Source organism: Ctenocephalides felis, unplaced genomic scaffold, assembly GCF_003426905.1.
Source record: "Ctenocephalides felis isolate EL2017-DRISC unplaced genomic scaffold, ASM342690v1 CF-g0.4_SCAFFOLD_01170, whole genome shotgun sequence".
In the NCBI taxonomy this organism is placed as follows: domain Eukaryota; kingdom Metazoa; phylum Arthropoda; class Insecta; order Siphonaptera; family Pulicidae; genus Ctenocephalides; species Ctenocephalides felis.
In genome coordinates this window covers 60,437,905-60,450,789 of record NW_020537324.1, presented here as the reverse complement: position 1 = coordinate 60,450,789, position 12,885 = coordinate 60,437,905, and the positions used below count along the sequence as shown (strand labels likewise).

The 12,885-nt window shown below is 27.7% G+C and overlaps 1 protein-coding gene across 2 annotated transcripts; it reads left to right on the top strand.

Annotated features, from left to right (window-relative positions):
• The first annotated feature begins 660 nt into the window (after positions 1 to 660).
• Positions 661 to 12,542, top strand: LOC113367076 (uncharacterized ATP-dependent helicase C29A10.10c). 2 transcript variants are annotated; one of them, XM_026608706.1, is made up of 14 exons: positions 661 to 796; positions 982 to 1,168; positions 1,308 to 2,190; positions 2,711 to 3,758; positions 3,852 to 4,030; positions 5,004 to 5,207; positions 5,269 to 5,510; positions 5,866 to 6,136; positions 7,841 to 7,989; positions 8,133 to 8,392; positions 8,481 to 8,625; positions 8,738 to 9,123; positions 10,323 to 10,518; positions 12,263 to 12,542. In XM_026608706.1, the coding sequence occupies exons 2-14, from the start codon at positions 989 to 991 to the stop codon at positions 12,377 to 12,379; spliced, it is 4,260 nt and encodes a 1,419-aa protein (XP_026464491.1). In that variant the 5' UTR covers positions 661 to 796; positions 982 to 988; the 3' UTR covers positions 12,380 to 12,542. The 2 variants fall into 2 exon arrangements, with proteins under 2 accessions (XP_026464491.1, XP_026464490.1); XM_026608705.1 differs by having other exon boundaries at positions 661 to 799.
• The last annotated feature ends 343 nt before the right edge of the window (positions 12,543 to 12,885 follow it).

Sequence of the window (12,885 nt, the reverse complement as noted above, 5' to 3'; positions counted from 1 at the left end):
GGGGGACGCTAGAAAAAAAGTTGCATGCGGGCGCTGAGAACCCCAGGACCGGCCCTGCTTATCACCATTATTATCTAATATAACTAATGTTTAATATCATAATCGAAGTTATTACCTATTTCATATTATTTAAATTGATTTAAACTTAGCAAAATACAAAAAGGTGTTAAAAAGCAGAGTTATATGGAACACAATGTAGAAAGACTTCTTTAAGTATACTAAAGTATTTTAAAGGTAAACTAAAGTATTTATTTAACTCTTATAGTTTATATATAGTTTAGCTTAACAGTTTTTAAGAGATTAAATTTCAAAACTATTACAAACTACTTACATGTTTTATATATGTCTCCTGAAAACGTAAAACTGTTCTTTGTTTGTTTGCACTAATATTAAATTTCACCACTATGTCATCATTTATATTCATATATGATTTTAATTTTAAATTTAAACATTTAAACAATTCACATGATTAATTATATTTAATCGTTAGTAGGTTTTTAAAGTTAAATCTGAACTGTCATTTATTTGACTTGATGAAAGAAAATGTTATCAGGCAACACCACTTTGAGCTTTTAAAATAAATTCACAAGCGGCAACACTCTTTGCCGTTGAAAAGTGACATTTACGCTCATTATTTAAAACCGCCATAGCTATGAAACAAATAAGGTTATTTTGTAATTTGAAGTAGACAAAAGTGTTTTGATGCCATTTTATTATTTGTGCCGCTTATAATAATTTTATAGCAATGGTTTAGAAAGTTACTATGATCGTTTAACTCCTGCGGATTTATTTTTCAGTGGTAATAATTTTTAAGTTCATTGAATGACAGTTTGTCCTATGTACAAAATTTGTTACTTACATATTTGAATTTATTTATTAATATTTCTAATTGATAATGTAATGTAATTAATAATGTTATTTGAAGCATTTTATCATTTATAATTATGGCGGTACCAGAATTAATTTTTTATGATTTTTCAGTTTCAATATGACGTGCAAGTGGAAGCTAATTAGGCAATTTCATGAAGGGGAATATGAATTAACACTTGGAAAAAATGCAATAGGAAGAAATGTTAATTCAGAAGTTCGATGTTCAAGCCTTTTTGTATCAAGGACTCATTGCATCATAGAAGTATCTGAAGATTTAATCAAAATTATTGATAACAAGGTATATCTCAGCTTATTTAACATTCTCGATCCAATAACCAGTTTTATTTGTGCAAATATAATTCAAACATGGATGTTGAAACCTAGCATTCAACATCAAAATTAGTTTTCTTATATAAATCACTTTTCCTTTCTTGCAGAGTTCCAATGGCACATATGTTAATTACAATATGATACCAACAGATACTTATCACACATTATACGATAATGATATAATAGGATTAGGTGTAGCTGGTGACCAATCCCTTAGTGAAGAATTTTTTGTTTTTAAATTAATTAATAATATAAAAATACTACAAAATAATATTCAAAGATCTGTAAAGAGATCTATTGGGGATGAATCCATAGATATTGATAACAAACGAATAAAAATTGAAAACGAAGCATCATTTGATGATGATGACAATGATAACATGCTGCTCAATTACACACAAAGTGATAATGACATTGTAGTAATTAGCGACGATGAAAGTTCAATGGTGCAAAAATTTGAAAAGTCTTTCAAATCAAGTGGGATAGTAGAAAATTTGGATCAACCAAATGATAGACTACTAATGGAGATTGATGAAGATCTGTCTGAGAGCAATAATGAAATTATTTGCCTTGACAGTGATAATGAAGATGATGACGTTGATAAGTGGATAAATAAACTTTCTCAAAATTTTTCCATGAAGGGCAACAAATCCTTGGTAAAAGATGACGATGATCACTTACCTGATTTGCAAATAGAACATGAGGATATCAAAGGATTACCTTTATCTCAAAATTTACTTAAATTGATAGAAGAAGATGCAAAATATGATATGAAAAATGAAGTAACTACTAGTGCAGGTGACCAGGAGAAGAAAGATCTTGTAGATTTAGAGGAATATGACTTTATAGCAAATAGTGAAAGCAATGATCAGAATGCATTACCTGAACCACCAACTTCAAGCACTATAACCCCATCAAAAAAAACTTACATAAAGCCACCAATAATAGAATGCCCAGTAAACATGATTCCAAGACGAAAGAGTTCAACAGGTAAATGTAATATAGATTTAATATATATATATATATATATATATATATATATATATATATATATATATAGTAGAACCTGGATTATCCGGACCTCGGTTATACGGATTTGCGATTATCCGGACTCCCAACTGCGACCAATTTATATGGATGTACATACCTACAATTTGAATTTTTGCACGATTTATGCTGCAGTTTAGTATATGTATGTAATATAATCTAAGAAAATATATATGTACATACATAAGGAAATGTTAATTTCTTATTAAACATTGATTTTGGTTGATATCTATATATGTATTTGCTATTTTTGATAAATACACATTAGTATTCTTCATACATTGGATCATCCGGATTTTCGATTATCCGGATGCCTAGCGACAACAATTAGTCCGGTTAATCGAGGTTCTACTGTATGTATATATTATATGTTGAGAGTTTTGTCGATGTTGAAATTTATATTTATGTATTTATATCTCTTTAAGATTCAAGTGATATTATATCAAATAATTTAAATTTTTAGGTTCCACTTTAGAGAACAAATCAAAGGAAAAGGCAATACAAAAAACTGTAAAGTCTGAAAAATCAAAGCCTATATCTAAATCTAAAAGAAATTCAGTCAAAAAGTTAAAAAGCATTGAAAAGGGAGAGAAAAAAATTATTGGACAAATAAGAAAAAATCGTTTGAAAGAATTAGCTGACAAAACTGCACCTCCAAAAGAATTCAATGATAGTCCAAAAATTGTATCTAAGCCAAAAGTTAAATTTACCGAAAATAATCGAGGAGCATTCCTTACAGATAATATTCCAGTAGTTCCATGTAATAAAAATGATTCAAAAACCAAAACTAAAAATGATGCAAGTTTACCCAAAGTGTCAGATCTTCCTAAGATACCAAAGAAAACAAGAAATTCAAATGATAACAATGCAGCAAAAAAAAGCAGTGAAGAAGAATTAGAAATTAAAAATAAATCAAAGAGAAATTCAAAGGAGAAGAACGATTCAAAAGAGAAAAACAGTTCTTCAGGAAAACTGATCAATAATGATTCTACTGAAAAGAGACTTAGTGCTGGTATGTCTAAAATGAAAATAACTGTTGATCAGTTGATGGAAGTTGATACCGTTACTAGCAAGGTAATTGATAATAAACAACTCAAAGGTATTTCAAGTGGTGGAAAGTCAATCATAGAAACATCAAACAAAACAACAGGAATATTGAAATCATGTTTGAAGTCTGGCAAAAAACCTCGGCGTTCTATAAAAATTATTATGCGTCCTGAAATACATTATTTTGAAATTGAAGAAGGCAATAAACTTAATAGATGCAATGTCAAAGATCTGCCTCTGAACTGGCAAGAAAAGAAAAAATCTATGCCAGCCATTTGTTCGCAAACTGCTTCTATAAATAAAGTTGAAAATATTGATAATGTTATTGCTCTCATAACAACTTGGAATCCAACATGGCTTTATGAACAGAAAAATAATCCAGCACTTCCACCATTACTCAAAGATACACCGTATAAGCGATCCCCATTGTTACACTCATATAGTAGTTATTCTGATTATGAAAGGTAATTTTACAATATATTAAATACCTCATTGTTTATACAGTTATGAGTTATGTTAAAAATTAAAAACATTAATTTGTGATTCATTCTGTTTAGAACAATAATGCCTTTAATGATAGATGAACTGTGGGCAATAGTTTCTAAAGAATGGGATAATCGAGAAATATCACCTGATGTTCGGAAAAATGCATATAATATTGGTATAGATCAAGCACTACCTTTTCCTGGAGAGTCAAAAAATACTAAAAGTCAAATTATGATGATACACTGCCATAGTAAGATACCCAAAATATTTTATGTATTTTTACGATTTATACTATTAACTGTTTGTTTATTATGTATTTTTACAAAGTACTATTGACCCTTTTGCGCCCGGTACCGATTTAAAAACAATTTACCAGCAACTCGGCGCCCCATTCTGATGAAAACGTATCTGCTATAAATTTGGCATTATTGTATAAGTTATGCAATTTGTTTCATATGAATTTGTGGTCATTCAAGAACATATATTTACAGCAACATCTAAATTTATTTTATGCAGCATGTTAAACTTGAAAGCAATTTCCAAAAGTAATAGCAGGTTGCTTCTCATGTTGATATTAATCACTGTCGTGACATGTCTCTCTTCCAACTTTTAATGAATTTACAAATCGCTCTGTTGATTGTAGTAAAACTTATTTTCTACTGTACAAGATGTCATTTGAGTAAAAATAAATACATTATATAACAATTTTGAATAATGTTTATAAGTAATATGGTAACACTCGTGATGCACACATTTATTAGTGTCAACCAAATTATATATTTATAATAGCATTAAAAATATGTATAATATTTAAAAACAATAATGTATTAAAGTCATATTTCAAATATATGATCGGTTCGTCATTGTAATTAGCATTTAGAAATGAACCTTCATTAGAGAAATGAAGTAATTGCTGGTTAATAAATTCTATAATATTCATTCACATAATGGATTATGTTGAACAACGTCTAAACAAATAATGTTTTCTGTAATGTATGTAATTGTGCTTGAACAACTTCATGTAATTAAAATTAACATACATTCATTGACTGCTTGTATTTTTTTTAACTTTTTTGCTGGCGATATAATCTCAATCTTAGAGAAGACAACCTAGTTATATGCCAAACTTAAATTCCTCCCAAAAGTGAACGCAAAGGGCGCAAAGGGTTATCTTCTTCATTCAATTATTATCATATCATAACTGTAGCTTTCTGAAATTTTAGTGTTATTAAGTAAAACGGATTACGAAAAAAGTAATCATCCTAGAGAAGGTGACTATATAGTTATGGGCCTGGTTCAAAATCCTGGATCAAGCACCTCTCAATCTTCTAGTGAAAAGAATACAACTAATATTCGAAAAAGATTTGCATTTGTGAATATTGCGAAAAAAGTAATTGCAAGAGATCAGGATGTAAATGAAAGCTTATGTAAGGTTTATTTTCAAATAATGTATTAATGATTAATAAAAATAATAAATATTATTTCCAGTGAAATTTACTAAAAAACCGTACGGAATCTTATATTTGGAGTTTAAAACTAAAAACAAACCATTAGATTTAAATTATAAAGAGCCAATGATTGCTTATATTGTCTCATACATAAATCCAATAATTCGGAATTTTAAAGCTATATTGGCATTGCCTAACTCAAAATTATGTCAAAATGTACTTAATCCTAAAATTGAACAGTATACAAAGCATAAAAGAGATACAAACAATGGTGTTAATATGGTGAGTATATTTTCAAGCTTGTTTATCAATAAGCTTTCAATTGTTGGTTATTATAATCAATGATAATGTTAATACCTATTACACTATATTTTTTCCAACAATAATATTATTAGGTGCGCAACTAAGTTCTCGCTGTTTGTCAGTATATGGCTCTAGCTAGTCGATTTTGACTAATCCAAAACGTCTTGAACCAAGCTTTTGCATTATATACTTCTGGTTAAGTGATAATGTTTAATTTCATCGAAAAACAGTGAGAACTTAGTTGCACACCTAATAGTTTTTCTCATTCTTTGATATTTTTGAATACCACATTATTTAAATTATATGTTGCTTTTCTTTACACGTGAATATTTAGATTAATAGTCTGACAGTACTGAACGAAGCTCAAAAGAAGGCAGTCATGGAAACTGTTGCAGATTGTTTGCTTCCTGAACCTATGATCACTCTGATCAAGGGTCCTCCAGGAACTGGTAAGTCAAGAGTCATTGTAAGCATTATACAGCAGTTATTGTACGGGGAGAATTTGAGGACCTCAAAAAGACCAAAAATATTGATTTGTGCACCTAGCAATGCTGCCGTAGACGAGTTAGTTTGCAGACTGTTAGCTGTTCGGCAATCTGTTACAGGTATGTATTTTTGTTTTTAATTACGAAATGGTTAAAGTTTTTATTAAGATTTTTATTTTTGTATATAATTTGAATTTGATGTTGAAACACAACTAACCTTGCCCGGGAATAATGTGTGTGGCTTGTGAAAATGTACAAGTGCCATCTTGGGCAATAACGAGCTACACGGGGCACGAATGTAGTGTGCGCTTTAAATTTAAATGATCTCTTTCGGCACTGTCCAAGCTAGATTAATTTCCCGGTGAAGAGGTTAAGCATTCGGGCATAACATCATTAAACTAACTTAGATTTGCATGTTTGGTCACATGTTAGTGTTGATCAGAATTTTTTTAATTTTTTTTTTAAGTCTGTTGCTGATATAAATCAAAATTATGTCATCAATTTTGTTTTTCTTTAATAAATTAATAATTTTAATTCTATGATTGGAATGATTTTTTCTAATGTTTTTATGATTGGTTTAATAATTAAAATAATATGCTTTAATAATTAAAATCTGCTTTTAAACTAATTGCACAATTAATATCTTCATAATTTATTCCTTTTGCGAAAAAGTTTACGGTTTCGCCAAAAAATCCAATTAGCTATTTTTTTTGTTTTCTCGACGTTTGAAGTCATTCTGAAGCGATTTAGACCAAATTCAAAAAAAGTATGTGCGTGTGTGTGAGCTGATTTTTCCATTTAAAAATTAAAATTTGAAAAGCCATTTGATGTATCTCAATAAGGAGTCGCATAGATTGGTTTTGCAAAATGTTCAAACAAGTTGTAATTAGCAGAAAAGTGAAAAACGTTTTGTGCTTGTTTTAACACCCAATTCTGCATAGATTTTAAAAATTCAAAAAATATTGGCTAAGCCGTTTCTTTGGAATTAGCAAAAAAGTGTTTTTTTCTAACCATAACAAATTTTTGCTTTTGCAAAAATCTTGTCATCTCAAGTTTATGGATTTGTGCATTGTTCACAGAAATTAATTAATAATTATCTAAATAGATTCTTTATAACTGTGTCAACAAACGAGCTTTTTACAAAATTCTCTTGTAAGATATAGTATTTATACATATGTATATAGTATTTTCTCACATTAAGTTTCTTTAAAAAATGATTTGGCGTTTTTAATGTAATTTAACCTGGCAATAAATTTTATGCACTAAACAGTCAATTGATCTCATTAGTCATTTGTAAACGCTAATATTATTATTATTCTTATTATTATTAATATAATATCTCATTAATTTTAATATTATTATTTTGTGTATTTATTATTATGTGCTGAATCTGTCACTATCACTAAACAAATTAATAAAATTATTAAATATTAAAATTATTATATTATTAAATATTAGTATCTGCTGAATCTGTCACTATTACTAAACAAATATTGTAATTGAAAAAAAAAAACAGTCCTACAAAAGTTGGTTGAATTATATGAATTCATTACAATTTGGAATAATCGGCACTTTTAAGATATAAAAGCATGTGTTTGTACTGTACAATTTAATTAATATAATTAGTGATATCATAAATGTGTATGAAAGATCAATTGGAAATCGAAATATTTAATTAACACGTATAAATTTTATCAAAATAGTTCAATCTTAATTTCGGTTGATTGAGTCAATTATTACACATATCAGGAAATGCATGCCCTTGCCTAAAGGCAAAATGCTACTAACGCCTACCACCTTAATGTAATCTTTATAATATTTTAGCTAATAAATTCAAAATGGTAAGATTTGGGGTGCTACAGTCAATGAATCCCAGAGTTCAGGACATAAGTTTGCAAACTCTATCCGAACGTGATGTAGCAAATCAAATATCAAATATGCAGTATAATGATATGGATAGTCTTGATACAGAGGTTAGTTATATTAGGGCGGGTCGATTTGTATGGGTAAAAAAATGTCGCCCCTGTATGTGGATAACTTAAAAGTTAATTAGTTTGTTGAATTTATGTTTGAAATTACTCTGCTGCATTAATACTATGTTATTTTACTTTGCTAGAAAAGGTTTCTGGAAGCAAAAATCAATGCATTGAAATTAAGTATAGAAAATATGATAAAAAGTAATCAAAGTACCCATGTCACACAAGATAAGTTGAACAAATATGAGAGAAAATTGTGTCTTCTGACTAAGGGTGGAAATCCAAGCATACCGCCTTACCAATTTGCTCAAATGCGAAATGAGAGCCAACGAATAATTTTATGTGGAGCTGATATAATTTGTACAACCTTGTCCAGTTGTGTCAATGGACAAATGCTTTCGTATGTATTTTCATGCTTAATTTTCTCACTGTCCATGCTGCATTCTAATATTGTGTTTGCTTAACTAATTAAATATTTTTTATTACAGAAGTAACACATACTTCAATATATGTATTGTGGATGAAGCAACACAATGCACAGAACCTGAGACATTAATGCCTCTGATGCTGGGAGTATCGAAATTAATTCTTGTTGGTGATCCACAGCAGTTACCTGCTACTGTTATATCACAAGTAAATGGTTTTACTTTTAAGTGCATAACTTTTATTAAACAACTTGGCTTTTATCAAATGGCTCTTTGACTTTCAATGATTGGGTGTAGTATAATTTTTTTTTTTATTTCAGAGTTCAAAAAAATTTGGTTTTCAAAAATCGCTATTTGCAAGAATAGAAAGTAGTTTAGAGCACTTTCAAAATACACCAGTTAAAACGCTGACGCTTCAATATAGGATGCATCCTGAAATTTGTCATTTTCCAAATAATTTCTTCTACAGTGGATCGTTAAAGAGCTTCAAACCTGCTCTTGACAAGCATAATACTTTATTACCTTATTTAGTGTATAGTTTAAATTTTATGCAAACCCCAAATTTTTCAAATTCAAAAGAAGCTGATTTTGTAATAAGTTTGACTACCACTGTTCTTAGATTAACATCAAGATTGAACTACAGTGTTGGAATAATCACTCCATATCAGGGACAAAAAATGTGTATCACAAATAAAATGAAGCAATGGTAAGATTATTTATTATTATGCAATTTTTATATTACTTGAGAAATTTTAATTTTTAGTAATATATTGTATATATATTTATATAAATTGTTTATATATATATATATATATATATATATGTATATGTATATATTGTATATATATATATATATATATATATGTATGTATATATATATATATATATATATATATGTATGTATATATATATATATATATATATATATGTTGAAATATGTGAGATTCAATCTTCAGGGCAATACATCAATTAAAACCTTGTAGGAACTTAACATTTTTATTGTTTCCATATGTTTCGACATATTGGTTTGTGTCATCTGCAGTGAAATGTAATTGTAATATTCCTAATTAATTCCTTATAATAATTATTCATAATTGCACTACTAAACGTTTCTTGTCACTTTAAACCGGAAAAATTATATAAATTTTTAGGAAGAAATTCTTATTGTAAAGAGTGCATGTTGCAACGGCGATGTCCGATGCGAATGTCGCATTTAAGCTCATACTAACGAATCGATTTTAAAAAATCAAAAACTGTTTGAAAGATATTAGTTGGGAATGATACTGATCAGTTTTAGGTGAAAATCTACCGAGCCGTTTTCTTGTAATTAAGTTTTTGAGAAACAAAATTTTAGTCAATTTTTATAGAACTTTTTTTTTTGGCAATATATATCATGGTCTTACAATAGTTTTATTTTAAAAATTTATCAAAGTTTGAAAAAATGAGTAGTTTTTTTTTTTTTGAATAAAATCAATTTTAAAATTAGACGATTCACTTGGTATAACGATAGAGTACTTGGTATTAATGAAAACTATTAAAGTCTTATGGAAACTGATTCAATTATAAAAATTGTTGATTTTTGAAAATTTGAGAAAATACTCCGAGTTAACATATTTGTTCGTTTTCAATTATATGTAATAAATTCACTGGATATACTTTTAATCTCTCATAAATTAATTTATTTTTTATTGAATAAGTCGATTATTTAAACATATCGGGAAGTTCGTGTAACTTGCTTCAAGGCAAAATACCGATACCAACTAGTTAATCATCATTTTTACAAGGCATATTTATATATTTTCTAATTATTAGTGGGTTTGATAATTGTATATTATGCATTGTATTGTATTTGGATGATTCTATTGATTAAATCTAAAATAAAATATTGTTTTTATATTTTATCAGGGCATCATGCTTTGAGAATAGATTCGTTGACATAAACACAATCGACAGCATACAAGGCCAGGAGAGAGATGTGATAATTATTTCTTTAGTGCGCAGTGATGGAGTGGGTTTCTTGGCAGATTTTGAAAGATTAAATGTAGCGCTGACACGAGCCAAGCAAAGCTTATTTGTTTGCGGTAACTTTGCATCATTAAAGGTAAGTTACATATTTAATTTTATTTGTGCTATGACTTCTTTATTAAACTTAATATGAAATGTATGAGTTTGGGACGTATAAGTATGCAAAAAAAGGTAATGCATCATTTTTTCCTCCATGACTTGGAGAAAAAAATAGAAGTCTTAATATAATATAGATGACTCTTATCTTCACTTTACACCTATTATCGCACAAATGTTATTCAATTATTTGTTATATGGAATTATGAGGAATTCCGGAAATGATTAAAAATAGCCAATTATTGACATTAGATGATCTTAAAAGAATATTATTTGATTACCCATTCCATGTAATTTTTATCTCGTTTGCTTATTACTATTTGTTTGCTAGCACATAGCAAACTGCTTTATGGTGTTTGTTCTATCTGAGTACAAACTGTCACAAAATGATAAAAACGATTTTTATTTCATTTTTTTTAAAATAAGAAGCTAGAAATGCGATTAAATTGTGACTATTTTTCCAAAACAATTATTGAGTAAACCATGAGAACTAGGTACGAAAACCAGTTAGTTGTAAAAAAGCATGTACTAATTAATATAAAGTACTATATTAATAATTCGGGAATGCAATTGGTAATACCGGTATATCAAAATACCGGTATAACGCCTGTATTTTCGGCGGTGTTAATACCGGTATTTACCGGTATTTTCGGTATTTTAACATAAGCGTTAAGTGATACATATTACACTCGAGCTTGAATTTCTCGGAGCAAATTTATCTTGAAATTCCATAATCGCATAAACAGATATATCTTTAAGTGGTTTTATAGTATAAAAAATGACAAATTACTATCTCGTTGTTAAACTGAATATTTATTGCTTTCCAAAGGGCTTCATATCGTGTTACAATAAATAGAATCGGACCGGTAGATAATGATGTTTATTTCATTTTATGTAAAAATGTAACAGTTTTTTTAGAGTGACATCTGCGCAAAAAAATGTATGTAATAAAAACTCACAATCAACAAAATAAAGATTACCACCTGCGTAATCTTAATTTTTTTTCTTGCTTTTTAGATATTAATGATAATAATTACCTACTAAATATTTTGCTTTTTATTACAATTATAAAATATTATTTTACTTAAAACGTATCGCAGTTTGAAAATAATATAGGACCATTATATTGTTTTAAAAACAAATACTCAACAATTATATTATATTATTATTTATCTTGATAAAGTATCGGATCTTAAATTATATAGAAAAAAATATGTTTTTAAGTCTTTAAAATATCGGAAATTATGCTGATTTAACACATAGGATACAGACAATATTATTTATCATAATGATGTATTATGATCTTTAATGAGTTTTTGCTTTTTCTTACTCATACGTTTGATTCTAGTGAAAAGTACTCAGTATATTCGATACTGATGATGAGTTAATTAAATTGGATATAATTTTGTTACATTATTACTAAAAAAACTTAGTGCTTTTTCATTGTTTAATTTTATGTAGTTGTAGTTGTATATATTTTTATATTTGTACAAATAACTATCAATTTTGTTTGCATTTGTTTAAAATAATAAAAATACCGGAATTTTACCATACCGGCTTTAAAAGAGAAAATACCGAAATTCTTTATCGGTATTGCATTCCCTATTAATAATTATGCGATTCGTAAATATAAATATTATTTGCTATAGAAAATTCAATATTTGAGTCGTTAATCAATTTTAATTTTATGAGTAGCTTTGTATTCAATGATAAATGTTTTTCAGAAACACGAGATGTGGTCTGCATTTATTAAAGATGCAAAGGATCGAAATTTCTTTCGGGATGCACATACTATATGTCCTAGCAATTATGACAAATTCTTAAATGCCATTGCCAAGTAATGTATATTTTATATTAATAGCTTATTTTTATATCTTGTAGTTATATTAAAACATTATTTTATCATGTTAAAATTTTTCATATACTAGTTATTTATACGAAATTTTACGCACAAATCTATATTTATATAAATTTAGAAATAATTGTTAACTATATTTTAATGAGAACGGAATATATTTTTTTCATATTTTCAATATATATGCCGTGTTATATTTATGGTGCATATTTCTGAATAGATTGTGATAAAATGTGAAATGCGCGTGTATTGTACATATTTAATTGTACATATTTATACCTTTTGTGTATTTGTCTGTATGAGTCCAAAGTCGTAGATAGAAATGTATATATTTATAAATGTATATATAGTTATACTTTTTCTTTCATAATATTTATGGAATATAATATTTTTGTTGCCAATGTAATTTGATTTACATAAAACATATTTAATAAATACTTTATAAAAATTATTTCTGAAAATTATGAATCTCTTAAATTTTTTTACCACTTT

Excerpts from the sequence above, each read along its gene's own strand:
- LOC113367076 (XM_026608706.1), top strand. The coding sequence starts at position 989 with ATGACGTGCAAGTGGAAGCTAATTAGGCAATTTCATGAAGGGGAATAT. Across the intron at positions 1,169-1,307 it reads TCAAAATTATTGATAACAAG|AGTTCCAATGGCACATATGT; the intron begins GTATATCTCAGC and ends CCTTTCTTGCAG. Across the intron at positions 6,137-7,840 it reads TGTTCGGCAATCTGTTACAG|CTAATAAATTCAAAATGGTA; the intron begins GTATGTATTTTT and ends ATAATATTTTAG.